This window comes from Neovison vison, chromosome 6, assembly GCF_020171115.1.
Source record: "Neovison vison isolate M4711 chromosome 6, ASM_NN_V1, whole genome shotgun sequence".
Lineage (NCBI taxonomy): Eukaryota > Metazoa > Chordata > Mammalia > Carnivora > Mustelidae > Neogale > Neogale vison.
Window position 1 is genome coordinate 103216870 of NC_058096.1, and position 16307 is coordinate 103233176.

At 35.2% G+C, this 16307-nt stretch overlaps 1 protein-coding gene across 8 annotated transcripts in view; it reads right to left on the reverse strand.

Annotated features, from left to right (window-relative positions):
• The window catches only part of PEX5L (peroxisomal biogenesis factor 5 like), a 226363-nt gene that overhangs the window by 94926 nt on the left and 115130 nt on the right, over window positions 1-16307 (reverse strand). For 5 of the 8 annotated variants that reach the window (XM_044251841.1, XM_044251839.1, XM_044251842.1 and 2 more), the window contains one exon: window positions 5002-5106. The exons of the other annotated variants lie outside the window; for them this stretch is intronic. In XM_044251841.1, coding sequence (XP_044107776.1) covers window positions 5002-5106 — 105 coding nt within the window. The remainder of the gene's footprint in view (window positions 1-5001; window positions 5107-16307) is intronic. 8 annotated transcript variants of the gene reach the window in all.

Here is a 16307-nt window from a genome sequence, read left to right on the forward strand (position 1 = left end):
GTCACCCAGAATTCAACCGACTATTGAAACTCTACACTTCCCTTGTAATCATAGGTTGTGAATGAAATATTCAGTCAAATGCCTTCAATTTACTTATGACTTAGACCAGTCAGTTGATATGGCTAATATTAGTCACCAAATTAGTTTTATTTTATATCAATACAGTGTTTAGTATTGAGCAGAATGCAGATAATCACATCCAGCTTTAATAAATTATTGTCTATTTTAAAACTTTATCTAAAAATGCATTTGCCTTAGTTCAACTTGAATTTCTCTAATTTTGGTGTTAAAAATTTGAATTAATTATGTAATCTAAACTATAGGGGAGTATTTAACTAAGATGAAAGTAGAGTATTTTGCCTTTAAATACTGCCTGTTACTTAACTCCAGTGTATGTTTATATAGTTTATGACTTTATGTTTATTTACCTTTAAACAATATGCTTACCATGTCTCTGATTCATTAAAAAAATATAGAGCTAAGTGTTTGTGATAACTTCTATCACTAAGAATTAAATCCAAACCAAAATACATTTTACATGATAAAACAAGTTCTGTAAATGGCAATAACTCATTATCCCATACGTCTACACTCCAGGTTGATGATCTCAAACTGTTGCTTTGGTTTAAAGTGAAATATTTTGTATTTATTTTTAAACATTTTAGTACTTAAAGAATAGTTTTAAAAGTTAAAACACTGAAGCTAGTAAGCTGAAAACAGTTGAAAAGTATCTTATAGCTGAATTGTTGACCTAAATAATTGGTAGTGATATACCATGTCTCTCACCTCATCTAAATAATAGAAAAAAAAGGAGATTTTTTTCCCATGTTTTATATATATATATACATATATATAATTTTAATATATATCTTTATGTATTTTGGAAATTCCTTTATTATTTATGACATTGTTGATTAAAATATGTGTCATTTTTTAAGTAGGTTTTCATTCATAATTTTGTAATTGCACTACTTGTTTATGGCTTTATTAGTCCTATGAAAGTTTAGAAATTTGTGCAATGCCCATCAAAATAGTGACCTTATCAAAACTGATGATAAGTTTTGTTAACTGACTCAATCCATTGAAAAGACAAGACGACTCACTAGATCATTAGCATGCTTCCTTTAAGTATTCATACTTTGAGAGTTTTGTCATATATAGTAACTCTGACACCTGACAGAATTAATTTCTTGTGAGCTGGTAATAGTACTAATGGTTCTGCTCTGCTCTCCTCCCTCTACCTATGTTCCTACATATGGGTCCCAGGGGCGCTTCCAGTAAAGGATAACCATGTAATCACTTTTAACTATTTGACTTGATCTGAATGTCCACCGACTAAAACTACTTTCTTGACAGAAAAGTTAGACTTAAAGATGTGAATCTTTTCATGGGGAAATGAACAGATCTTACTGTTTACAGCTTGGGCAGTACCAACACTGAGGCAAGCTGGAGAACATAAAGCAATTATATCAGGCTGGTAACAGAAATCCAAACAAGGTTATATTTAGTAGCCTTGAGAACATTTTTCCAAACAAGGATATTATTCTTTTTATGTTTATCAGACATAAAAATATTTTCAGTATCAAGGTATAAGGAGTGGGGACAGATAGAAACACAAAGGCTGAGCTTGTCAAAAAAAAAAAAAAATTTCCTTAGCAAGAAGACATCTGAAATACATAGTTTTAAGATACTATGTTCTGTAACAAAAAATGAATGGGATGTATTTTGCTAAAAAGAAGTACCAGGGGATGTGGTTAAAATGGAAACTTTTGATGGTTCCTTATGAGAAAAAAAATTTGCTAACATAATTTCATTCTCATAAAGAAGAATAATTTTTTATGACACAATCAATCCTTTGGCACATAGTTGATCCTTCTATCCTCAAACTGGATTAACTTATTACAGTCTAGAGGAGTGTTATACAATAGAACTACCATGAGAAACTGATAATTTAAATTTTTCTAGTAACCACTTCAAAAAAATTGAAAAGAAAAATAATTTTACGAATGTATTTTACTTAGCCCAATGTATCAAAAAATGATCATTTCAACATGTAATCAATGAAACATTATTAATGCTATAGTTTATATTACTTTTCTTAGGTCTAAATCTTCAAAATCGGGTGCGTGTTTTATACTTTGAGCACATCTCAATTGTTGGGAGCCCCAAAGCACTCAATAGCCCCATATGGCTAGTAGCTCCTGTGCTGGACAGCCCAGGCCTAAAGAAACCGTTTCCTTCAAAGACTTGAGGGCATATTATTTTCCTTCAGATCTTCCATCAATGCACACTTGTTTACTTGTTTACTGCTTGACTTAAGGTGTTCATCTAGGACAGCATGACCCTGAGCTTCTATGAAGTACTTGACATATGTTTGTTAATACAGAATTAATAACTGAATTAAACAAAAAGCAACTTTCAGGGGCCCAGAAATTTCTGAATTCAGGTCACCCGGCCAACTCTTCTGTTTTAGTTCAATTTGTTCAGCATACTATACATGACTTCACTGGTGTATGTTTGGCTAAATCTCTCTAAAAGTGATTGTAATAATTACATAATACAAAAAATCCTTCAATTTAAACTATTCTACACTTAAAACCTGTTGACCGAACAGTTATTAAACAAGCTGCGAACCCAGGGTTTTAAGAACTTATTTTGTATTTAACTAGTTATGGTTGTCCTAAGGACATTGTTGAGAGAGCAGCAATTAGCTTCAGACATATCTGGAATTTATGAATGAGCAGCTGGCTTTGACATACCAGTGATGAAGATGAGTCAATGTATTCAGTAGTATGTAGTGCTAGGTCATAAGGGGCTTTATAGGAGATGCTGGGACAAACATATTTCAAGACACTAATACATTCACACAAGATAACAAGTAAGAATGTGGTATGGTGCACAGACTGGATGCTATGGTTGCTATGAGAAGTACTCACTTTTTCAGATCATTCTGCTGCTTTTTGGCTTGTGCATGCCACTGGTGCATAGCAGGAAAGAAGCCACTTGTGTACAGTGGAAAAAGTATGTCAACTAATAAAGCTGCATTTGACTGAGAAATAATTGTATCACAGCTGTCACTGAATTAATTCCATAAAGTCATCAACACAACAGGTGCATTACATTTTATGAATCAGAACTCCTGTTTGCTGATTCATAAACTACCCACTATGCAACAAGAAGATGATGCATCAGAGAAAGCATTACATAATCTTCATGCAGTAAAATTGTAACTAGTACCTCAAAAACAGTCAATGCAACATTAGACAGGGATTAAAGAAGGAACTTGCTACACACAAATATTCTGAATATGAAAAAATAGTAATAATCACAATTTCTTTTCTAAATTAAAAAATAAAAAATATCATTTTGCATTAAATTTTAAATTCAAGCTTAAGTTATAATGGCAATTTTGGATCTTTGAAAGGGATTACTGGAAAGCACATAGCAATGCGTGGTTTAGGGAAAAGAATTTTGGGTGCTGGAGCCTGTCCTAACTCGTGATATTCTGAATGATATGTTAGAGCACAACTATGCCGATGGAGATTCTGGGTAGCTCTTATCTGCTAATGAACATGGCTATCATTAACCAAGAACTCCCAACTAGTTCTCACCTCCCATAGCATTTACCTGAGGAATTGTGAGCTGAATATTTTGGACACGGATTCTACAAAGGCCAGGAGATCAAGGTAAAACTGTATATGTTTTACTATATAAATTATGTAGGGAATGGAGACCTTGGTAAATATGAAGAAATTTCTTTCTAACTACTACTCTGTGTGATTGGGAAGAAGCATCTCTTCTTTATGGATAAAAAACTCACAATACAAAATTTATCCCAAAGTCCTAGGAATCCTTGATAACTTTTATTATTATTCAATTTTGATTGTTGTATGTTGTTATGATTTTCATTACTTACAACACAGTGTTTAGAATAAACTAAAACCACACATGTTGGCAGCAGCTGGGGATGGGATCTGATGATATTCTAAAAATAAGTTGCCATAATTTAGCTTTTGATATAAATGCCTTTCATGAGGACTGTAAATGGACATGTTTCTAATTCTAGACATGTTCATATAATTGGAACTGAATCACTGCATTTACTATTGCATTACAGAGAACAAGAAATGTTTAAGATAACAATCTAATCTAAATTATAAGATAAATGCAAGTAAAAATATTTTTCATTTAAGAATTTAAAACTGATAGTTCCACAGAGTGGTGATGAGTATATTATACATATTTATGTGGATTTTACAGGGTGTTTCAAAAGTCCCTGAGGACATACAGGATTCACAGTCTCAGCGTGTCTTTGCATATAAATGCAAACTTTTTTCTATACTTGTTATAATAAATGCTGAAAATGGCTCTCATGCACTTATAATAGAGATGATATTTTTGTTGTCAAGGTCACTAAGTATAAGAGAGGTCACAAATGCCATTTTCTGCATGGGGACTCAGGGACTTCTGGCTCATTCCTGTAAATTAGTTATCCACATAAATATGTATAGACATATATGTAGTATGCATAGTCACAACATAAATATATTTAACATTTAAGAAAATTTAGATATTCTACTGGTAAACTGACATATGTATACAATAGAACTTGTATTTATTCACAGGAATTTGATTTTTTTTTTTTTTGGTTGTTGTTCAAATGTACCATTAGCTTAATTGTTATTTCTTTCCCAAAGTTAACAAGATTCCTTTATAAAGTAGCAACATGGTTTACTTGCACATACATTTTTTTAAAACTAAAGTTGAGTAATGAAAATTAACATCCACAAATAACTAAATGATGGAATTTTCCTTTTTTTTTTTTTTAGCAATTTTGGTTTTCATTTTATATTGTATAATTGTTTCATTGAAACTGTGTTTTTTAAAAATTGGTTCAAGTTAATGTTTTGTTTTGTTTTGTTTTTTTGCTAGTTAAAAATCACAATGTCTGATATATTAACATATGTCAGCTTCCTACAGGAACCCTATGGGTCTGCCCACCTGTGATGTCATAGTTAGGAGGGGCTTTTCTTCAGCAGACTCCTCCCTCGGTATCTCCTTCATCACCATGGCAACAGCCTTATCTGCCGCCCTAGAGCCTTTTCCCTATAACAGTGAAATCAACAATGACTTGTGTCAGGAGAAATTTTTACTTATTATTACAAGATATTCTAATGTTTAAAGAGCAATCCAACATAAATGAAGAGGTAGGCTGCTGCAAGTGAATCTTGAGGCTTTTGGCTGAGGAGAAAACACACAAAATCTGAAAAGAGATTATTTGTGAACTTTTAGTTAGCTACTTTTTCACCTTTATAGCTGACATACTTAATTTTAACATAGTATTTTATATGTATAATATATTTTAAGGCAATTTACATGACATGAACATAATTTTTATAGTATTGATTTAAAAACGCTATGGATTGCCTAGTTCATTTACTAATTGTTCTTATAACATCCTTAAATGTTTTGCATGACAGTGAGAAGTCCGAGATAGGGATCAGGATCAGTGTCTGACTCCCCCAAAGGGATTTTGCTGGGTGGTCCCTGGACTCTGTCATTTTTTTAGTGGATCGGGCATAAAAAGAGTGAAAGTGTCATAAAACTTCTAAAAATTCTTCAACAGCTTAACATCCCAGAAATTCACCCAGCTTGTGTATTTTGTGGAGACGGTATGAACTTGGTGAAAAAATTTTCAACTCTCAATGATTTTGAAACCAAAGAATTTTAATAAGGTTTTAGAAATGCCTTTTAATTAGAGGATCGCGAAGAACCTAGGTATAAATAAAGGATAATAAATAATTGAAGCACTGATACATATATCCCCACATTTTTTTGTCTCATATAAGCATAATTTTGGACTATAAAGGGGTATGCTGGCTTTCTGTCTTTTTAGTTTACTGGATTATTAAGTTTTTGTGAGTAGATGTGAATGGAAAAAACAAAACAAAATATCACCTTCATAACCCAATTAGAAACATCTTATACTATGTAAAAATTAAATACTCTTTAAACATTTTAAAAACGAAAACTTCCATTTTCTCAGGTCTCTGGGCAAAGCCTCCCGAAAGAAATAATTTTATACTGAGAAGTACATATGAGTATCTGTGTTCTAAATCTACTTAAAATACAAATGTAGCATATAGGGATATCATAGGCAAAGATTAAAAAAGTGGACATATGGGGGTTTGTTATTTGAAAGGGAATTAAGAGCTAGGGTCAATATTAACTCCAGAGATTGATAAATCTTGATAGTTTCCATGCAGCAAAAAAAGGTTGAAATTATATTATGATCTTGGACTCACACAGGGGTTTAAGTATTTAGAAGGTAGGTTTACTCTAGGAAGCAAAACTGCCTATTTTCTCAGGCATGCCTTTCTAAAATGTAATGAGTGGCAGGTTTTATTAATGAAAACAAAGAAACAATTTCTCTGCAGTTATTAGATTTTAAAATGTGTGAATCTCTTCACAATGCTGGAAGGGCCTTGAGTTTGTTTTGACTTAACAGAACGAGCATTACTGAATGATAATGTGTTATCTCCACGATAGGATATCAATTACTGAGATTTTATTTAGCACATATAACAGTAATTTCCATATGTATTCTGAAAAGTTTATAAGGCCGCAATTCTTAAAATAACTGACTTCTGGAAAGATAAAGTAAGACAATGATCTACTGCATAACAAATTGGGATGCATAACAATCACAGGTTTTTTCTTATGAAGCAAGGTGAACTTCCTAAAACAGAAATGCATACAATTCTGCATTCTGGGAAACTATTTATTATGGCACTATTAAACTATTTAACAGTTTTTCAAAATATAAAAATTATTTGGATGAAACATTACATACTATAAAGTGATAAGGCTTTAAAAACTACACTCATTTACAGAGTAAATACAGTTTTTAACAAAAATCTTTGCAGTTTATTTTTTGAAAAGAGCAAAATCATTTGTGAAGAATTCTTTCCATGCTCCAAGAAGTTCTAATAATATAGCAATAAACAAAGTGGCATGCTTATATTTAAATTCCTAATATATTTAAAGGAACAAATCTAATGTTACAAGGTATAATTTTAAAATAATAATAATAATTCAGAATCTGTTCTTGCGCTAAGAAAAGAAAATGTCAATTGATAAGCATCTCAAAAAATTTCAGGTCAATATTTCAATATACCATTTATTTGAAATGCTACCAATCATGAGCTATATAAAGATATTTTACACATGTGCAACTATTATGGCTAGAATTAGCAACGGACATGCCATTTTACTAAAACAAAAAACAAAACAAAATAAAAATTAGTCCTTTCATGCTGAACTCTAGAACAAAGCAGTGGTCAGCTAGAAAGGATGTATAATAAACACATGCGGTGCTTTTTATTTCTTGCAGAAAAACCCACCAAAGCCAGGGTCAGGTCACTTTTTTGAAGACAGTGCCACTTTTTCTTCAAGGTTACACCTACTACCTGAAAAGAGTCATGACACCCATGTTAGTGCCTGCTAGAAACTTTTTTTCTTTATAGCCTTTTGACTTTTGAGTTATTACCCCATGAGCCTCACTGTTGGGCAAGTGTGGTAAAGTATGAGAACAGAACGGGAAGGTCTGCCACAATGACATCTCCATGGTTCCAGATATAGTTTCTAAAACCACTGCCAAATCAAATGAATACACTCATCTATCAGAGCAAGATTTCTCTTAGACCATATTGCCACCTCCACCTGCTATCTTAAAATCAAGCTGTGTTATTTCTGATTTGTCCATTTATCTTGTGGGGTAACACTTCTAGAATTCAGAACCTGGCTGAGAATTGATTTGGCAATTCATGGAACTATTCATTTTTGCTTATCAGCAGCTCTACAGGACCTACAGTAATGCACCCATACAAGTTTTTTTCCTTTTTTGAAGTCAGTGGATTAGTACATTGTAACAACTGTATATGCATAATTATCCAGACTTCAAGCACAATTTTCTAAATATAACCACATCGAAGACTCAGTATTAATCTATTATCTGAAACAACACAGAGACGGCAATAATGAAATACACACTCGAGCATATAAGTGGATTTAGATTACATTAAGCCTGTATGCTTCTATGTAATTCTTAGCAATAACAGAAAAGAACAGAGAAAGGTTACAAGTTGATTATCACATTGGGACACCACCAGTAATTTATTTCAGCTGATTTCAAATAATACTTCAAAATCACCTTTCCCCACTTCCTTATTGAATTTCTTGAGATGGTTTTGACTGTTTGGAAAACATCACCATGTGGAGAAATTTGTTTTTTTTCTTGGTGATTTGTTGTAAGAATTCTTCAATACTTCTTGGTTTCTTTTATCATTTTGTTTCCTTCCCAGTGAAATACATAAATGGTCACTGTACTAACAAATAATAATTCTTGAGAATAATCTTTTTATTAACTTCTATTATAAGACCAGGCATAAATGAATGAAACACAGGTAGTACAGTGAATGATATTAATGTTTATTAAGAAAACCCAATTTTGGCTCACTCCCTCTGTTAATATAGTATATAAACAAAAGAGTACAAAATACTGAAATCACAGGATCTTCTCAGGCTGTGAAGCTACCAGATGTCTTTGGATGAGGAGGTATTGGCAGCAGGCTGGTCTCATAGGGAGGGGAACTAAATTATTTGGAGAAGCTGCTATATGCCAGGCACTCTGGCTAGGTGTTTTACCTATACGATTGCATGAAAGCTCTGTGAGGTACAAGGTATCTTTGATAGGTAGATAGTGAGGCTCAGAGATGGTGTGATTTAGCCAAGACCTCAAAGCTAGTATGTGGTTGAGCTGCCTCCCCGCCCATGTGCTTCCTTCTCTCCCATGTCCTCCTCACTGATGGCCATAGGTACAGGTTGTTTATATCACTCAGGTTTTGAGAACCAGCCACTTCTCAGGATAATCACCGAGTCTGGATCTAAGTAAACTTTTTGAAAAATCTTTTCTTTAGTGTGTAATGGTCAGTAAGAATCAATTATCCATAACTTCACTCATGAGCATACTGGGAACAAGATATTTTTGTTTCTTTTATCTTTGTTGAAAACTAACCTACAGATTTCATGTATATATACTTCTTTTTATTCTGTAGATATTATTAGGTTTATAAGTTGTAGCATCACTCTAATTCTTATTAAATGTTAACTCAATGCTATTAAATGACATCTTTATTAGGATCTTTCCTCAGATAAATTTTGGGTGTATGAAATACAGTATACAATGCCACAGTTACATGGCCCATTCAAAAGCAATTTTCTAGTTACAGATTCTATTACGCCTACTACAGAGATCATAATTTAAAAATTATGTTTAGGGGCACCTGAGTGGCTCAGTGGGTTAAAGCCTCTGCCTTCGGCTCAGGTCATGGTCCCAGGGTCCTGGGATCGAGCCCCGCATTGAACTCTCTGCTCAGCGGGGAGCCTACTTTCCTTCCTCTCTCTCTGCCTGCCTCTCTGCCTACTTGTGATCTGTCTGTCAAGTAAATAAAATGTTCAAAAAAAATTATGTTTATTATTTCTAATCTATCAATAATAATCCAGAGGTCTTCATTAGAGATATTCAAAAGAAGAAATGGAAAAATACTAAATTAGGGGAAAATTAAAAGATTACAATACTAAATATCTCAGCTAACCCGAAATTATCTAATATATGAATTTAAAAAATAGACTTCCTTTTGTCTTAATTCTAAAAATTAATACATGCTATTGCCAAAAATTGAGAAAAAGCAGGCATAAAAAATAAAAATAACAACCTTGACATTTTCGTGGATTTTCTCAATGTTTCATATTTACAGTATTGGAGAGTAAACAGTGTTTTAGGATGAATGTTTTAAGAATAGGCAAACGACCATCAGCTTTATAATTATGAATGTATTACATACACTTCTTCATATATACATGTATGCAAGCAAATACCTGCCATTGATATTATTTCAACAACACCATTTGAAATGAAATGATATTCCGTTTTGCATATAGCTGAAAAATTGTATATCTCATAAATTCTGGACCCTGGACTTAAACGTTCCTGCAGGAAACTGGCCGCAAAAAAGGCTAATTTCTGATGGCTGTCTCATCTCTCATGTGCAGAGCCAGGATAACCTTCTTTCACTTGGAAAGGTAAATGTCATGGTAAGTGTCGTGCTGTCTTCAAACTCCCAACCTGGGAAAATGTCAGAGCAATGCTTCCTAGTGTCCTCTGAACACCGGTGATCCCTGCCTACCATATTGTGTCCTTTCCCATTTTGTGTGTTCCTGTAGCTTTCTTCCAACATAGCGGAGGGCTCAGACCATGCTGATTCTCTCAGAGTTACAGTCAACTCACGCCCATCCTCCTCCTGCAACAGAATATTCTCTAAATGTTAAAAGTGTTACAAGTAGAACCAGATCTTGGCATACTGGTCCCATTCTTGTTTCTGTGATTATACAGAAGGAAGCACAGATTTAGATGTAAACAATTAGGAAGCATGGGCAGAATTCTCTTAACTAGAGATTCATATGTGGAATTCATAAATCATAATGAATTCACTATTGCCTCAGGGATATGTTTGTAGCTAGAAATAATGTGATTTTTGATTCCTTAATAGGAGAGCCAAGTTGTAGTGAACAAATTGCCTCTCTGTTTAAAATAATGACACAGGGCATTTAAAAAGAATGTTTCCATTTGAGTCTCCGTTAAGTTCTTCCCTACCATCCTGTTTCTCTTCCACAGCATTGTTTTGCCAGATGACAGATGCACTCGACAATAGTCACCTATCCTAGGAACTTTAGGAAGTCTTGCCTTCTACCATATCACTGTTGTGCCCGTGGCATCTGTCATGTGCATTTCTCTTGTACCCTTCTAGACTTTGCATGTGGTGGTGGTGGGGGGGGGGAGACTGGGTGGGAGAAAGTCATGGATAACAATCTCTATGGTCTATTTTTTTTTTTTTTAAACAATCTCCCATGGTCTTTAACTCTAAACCTCTATCCACAAAAGTAACCAGCATTCCAAGCCCACCCATATCCACATTTATTTTCTTTGGCCTAAGTGGTTGGTGCAGGGGATATGATGGCTTTCACAGGTCCTAACACTTTTGCCTTCAGGAGCCCCTATCTCCATAAAAAAAGTTAAAAATCATGTCTTATGACTGTGTTGGTATAAAGACAAATACAATCCAGACTGAATTTATTTTTACACATTTGTTATTCTAACAGTCATTTTAGGGATTCTCTTTTTAAGAGAGATTGAAATTAAAACATTTTTATGACCTCTTAAAAGTAGCTTAGGCTCTATGTACTGTGTCCATAGTGCCTAATGCCTAAATTGATCCTAGGTTGTGTCTTCTCAGCATTCAGTGTGGCATCCCTAGGGCTGCGGTCCTGTCCCTGCAGCTGCTCTCTGTCATCTCTGGCTGCTCTATTTTTGGCCCTGGCTCCTTCCACCACCCACGCAGCTCGTCCATCGTGGCTGCGCCCACCCTTACAGACCCCTTTGGTACTGCTGCTGCTCTCACTATTTTTTTTTTAATTTTTTATTTTTTATAAACATATATTTTTATCCCCAGGGGTACAGGTCTGTGAATCGCCAGGTTTACACACTTCACAGCACTCACCAAAGCACATACCCTCCCCAGTGTCCATAAATCCACCCACCTTCTCCCAATCCCCCCTCCCCCCATCAACCCTCAGTTTGTTTTGTGAGATTAAGAGTCACTTATGGTTTGTCTCCCTCCCAGTCCCATCTTGTTTCATGGATTCTTCTCCTACTCACTTAAGCCCCCATGTTGCATCACCACTTCCTCATATCAGGGAGATCATATGGTAGTTGTCTTTCTCTGCTTGACTTATTTCGCTAAGCATGACATGCTCTAGTTCCATCCATGTTGTCGCAAATGGCTATTTTTGTTAGGATTCAGTGAGTCTCCCCTCACACTACTTAAAAACCTTACTGGGTGCCTGATCAGTGGCTTTTACTTCAGTAGTCCTTAAAACTCAGAAAACCTGGAACATTTAGGCCTGAGGCAGAAGACACTGGCATGCAAAACTGATGTGATTCTGAAAATGTAATCTCTCCACCAGAGGACAAGGCGACAAGGCGAAGCACTTCATTCTCTCCTGCCTCAGGGCATGTTCCTGACCATCCAGGAATACTTCTGAAGAAGTTGAGTCAACTTGTGTCTCTACTTTTATTTAAAAACAAAAAAACCAAAAACAACAACAACAACTAAAACACCAAAAACAAAACCAAAACCAGCCCTCAATGACCAGTCATCAGCTGGTTCCACAGTATTCCTTGCCAATTTTTCCAATTTCTGTTCCTCAAGTGAGGAAGAGAATTGCCTGGTACTCCAAATTCCCGAGTTGTGCATGAAGCTTAAGCTTCGCCCAGGGACCTGTTTATAATTCTTATTTTACAAGATGTTTTTTGATTGTGTCTCATCAATGAAACTGCCTTGAGTGGGCAGAGGTCATGCTTATTTCTTTTGAGCTGTTTTGCATGATTAGATATAGCAATAGACACTCAAGTTTACTTAATAAATACAAGTATTGGATGCTTTTTTAAGCATCCAATACTTGTATTTTATTTTAAGCAAATTATTTAAGACACTGCAATCATATAATATGGCCAACTTTGACAGAAGTGAGTTCTGAATTAGATAAAAAATCTTAGAGATTTAAATAAATAAAAGTCTCAAGCATCTAATAAAAATTCATTAATATTAATAAAGTGTTGCCAAGTAAAGATGCTTAAAATTTGCTTTGAAGGACAGATAAGACTTATTTTTAATTAAAGAGATCCATTTGTCCACAGTCTGTCATTTGTTTGCTCTGTTGAGAAGGTTAAACATTCTCCCATCTCACTCTCACTGTGTCCGTGAGGCTTATTTACTCTGTGAGCTTAGCAAGCTTTCTTGTCAAATGGTCAAGGTAAGAGCACTCAGTTCTCTTTCATCTATAACTAGTTATGAATTAGTAAAGTTTACTACAGGTTTATTCTGATTGCTATAGCTCTAAATTACTTAGAACCTATATTATCTCAATATTGAGCTTCTCTATTATGCACCTACAAGCAATTTTTTCATTCTTTTTTTTTAAATTTTTTTTTTAACTTTTGCACTCTTATGGTGGTCTGGCTTTAAACAAATTGTTTTCTTTTGACCTTGCTTAGCCTTATACTGAGAAAGACATAAATAATACAAATTTCATAATTAAGAAATAAATGTAGAATGAGGTGTTGTTTTCTTTTTTTTGTATGATAAGCCCCGAATTTGTCAATTAAATTTATATTTTTATAAATATATTTATATTTGAGAGGCTTTTAATGATTGTGTGAAATATGTAAATGAAAATATCTTAATTAAAGGTTATTCTTATTATTTTCAGTTCCTTATTAAATATCTCACATGATTTGTTAAGCAAGGTACTTTTCTGTTTTTTTTTTTTTTTTATTTGGTACAGAAAGAGATCACAAGTAGGCAGAGAAGCAGGCAGAGAGAGAGAGGGAAGCAGGCTCCCTGCTGAGCAGAGAGCCTCATGCAGGACTCGATCCCAGGACCCTGAGATCATGACCTGAGCTGAAGGCCGAGGCTTAACGCACTGAGCCACCCAGGCACCCTCTGGGGTTATTTTTAAGAGGAAGGAAAACAACTAGAAACACAAAGTCCTAAAGATTACTTTGTTATTATTTTCTTTTTAAAAATGTTTCCCCAAATACAAGTACTCTGGACTACTTGAATCTTACTTGCATAAATGGGTGGATGTCCCAACACTCAAAACAAAGTGAAGTGCTATGATAATCATTCATCACCAGTATTGGTAGTTGCTTAGACTAGTCTGAATCAATGGTACTTTGGGGGTAGGGAAGTTGAGACTGGGCCTCTTTCTGGGAGGAATTAGAAGAGGTCTTGAGGTCTGGTTTCTAAATGTATACAAGTAGCCAAGCTGGTGTAGTATATAAGATCTTCGAATGTTGAAGGAAGGTGGTAAGGAAACTTTGGAGGAACCATGCACAAAAATTTGGTGTCTTTATCATTTCTATCTTTCCCAGATTTTCTAAGACTGGAAAATTTTCCAAAATAAATACAATAAATAAGAATCCCTGTAGGTAAATATGTGGTTAAGACCATGAAACAGTTTCTGTGAAACTTATCAGGGATTTGATGCCTTCCCCACCTTCTTGTCAAAATGAATGAAGATACCACATAATAAGTATATTGTTACCAAGTTATTGAATTTGAGACAGCAAATTCATCCAGATGTCCCAAGGTAGAATTACACAGCATTTGGGTTCATGCTAGGGAAGGACCGTTAGCTACTGAGCTGGAATTCGTCCACTTTATTAATGTTTCAGGCAAATTCTGTTACTAATTGATGAACAAGTGTTGAGGCCTTGTAGCCCGAGTATTCAGTAGCCTTCTTTGCAGCATTCCTCATTTTCTGGCAGGTGCAGGGTTTTTACCAGCTTGTTCTCCAGTCACCAAATGCCCCAGTTTTGTTGATAAAATGTAAGAAAAGTAAATTATAGAAACTAGGCCAATTCTAGCCAAGAAAGTCTCAGCTAAGGTACTCCATCTGCCTGACTTCCCTCAAACAGTTCTAAGAGAGAAGCTGAGGCTTTGGGAATTCCTATTCTGTAATTCTGGATCAAACTCTGTCATCTCTGCTTACCTAGACAGTCCTCTGAGAGTCACTGGCAGTGTGTGGGTTGGCTCCTCCCTAATACCTCCCCCTTCCTTGAAAGGGAACGAACAGTCTCCCTCACCTTGTGGTCAAGAGGTAGGGAAAGTATGGAGGAATCTTGGAGCTGTGAACTCCAGTGAGGTGTGGCCAGCTGTGGTTGAGGCAATTACCAGCTAATGGATCCAGTGCAGCCTCCGAGATCAGAGGAAGAGAAAGACAGATGGCCAGGAAACATGTGGGCACCAATACCAGAACTGGAGTCAGAAGACAGGAGTTTTAAGCCCAGCTCTCTCTTTTATAAATTATTCTCTCAAAGCCTTCATGTTGCTTTCTGAAAATAGGATAGAAAAACTATCTCCTTCATAAATATGTGAGAGTTAAATAAGAGTATCTATAAAAGCACTTGCACAGAGCCCATTACAAGGTATGTATTCAATAAATATTAATTAACTATGAACTGGTCTTGCTGAGCTCATGGACTCCATGGCCTAATTGTCCTTATGAGATAGGTGGCAAAGACGCAATATTATGTTTGTGAGATTCATGCGTGGATTAAATAGTTATGACATGCTCACCACTGTGCAGTATTCCATCATCTGAATATACCACTATTTACCGATTCTACTACTGATGGACATTTGGGTTGCTTCTGGTTTTGGACTAATATAGAAAACATTGTAATGAATTTGAGTTCAGAAGCCGCAGAGAACAGAAGAGGTGCAAAGAGCTGAAAAATAGCCTTATAGAGAGTAAACAGACTTCAATAATAGCAACAGGGGCAGGGAACAGTCACCAAATGGATAAAGGTCTTATCCATGAGCCAAGTAAGTCTGAATCTCTGCAGCCAATGAACAAAGACCAGGGTTGGGATGATCTAAACCTAAAGGGACTAATAACAAAGCACAGAAATCAAGGATCAGAAAGCAAGATGGGGGCACTGAGTCTACCAACAGTGGATAATGAGGAACCAGGTTCTAATGAGTTGTCATTAATAAATGTTATGGGCTGAGTTGTGTTTTCCCCTACCAATCATACAGTGAAGGCTTATCTCCCAATACCTCAAAATGTGACTATATTTAGAGGTTAAAGAGGTAATTAAGTTAAAATGAGGTATGAGGTGGACTCTAATCCAATACAAATAGTATTCTTTTAGGAAGAGAAAATTAGGATGCAGAAGAAAGATCACATGAAGACATAGGGAGAAGAGAACCATCTAGAAGCCAAGGAGAGGGGCTTCAGACAAAGCTAACCCTGCCAACACCGTAGTCTCAGTCTTCTAGCCCCCAGAACTATGAGAAAATAAATTTCTTTTGTTTAGGCCACATAGTCTGTGGTACTTATTATGGACGCCCCAATAAACTAACAGAGTAACTAAACAAGTACTTTTGAAAGATCACACAAAGTGGTCTTACCTCGGTACCTCAGTAAACTGTACAGAAATATCCAAAGACAATTCAGTAAGTAACAGGGTTATTATAAAGCTGTCTCAGCTAATTCCTTTTGTTACTTCTAATCTGATCAAAATGACTTGTAGATACTGAAAACTAGAAATTCTAAACCCAGGTGGCCACAATTGGCCACTATGGTTGTGTCCTGTCAGGGACTATGACCTACTTGTCAGG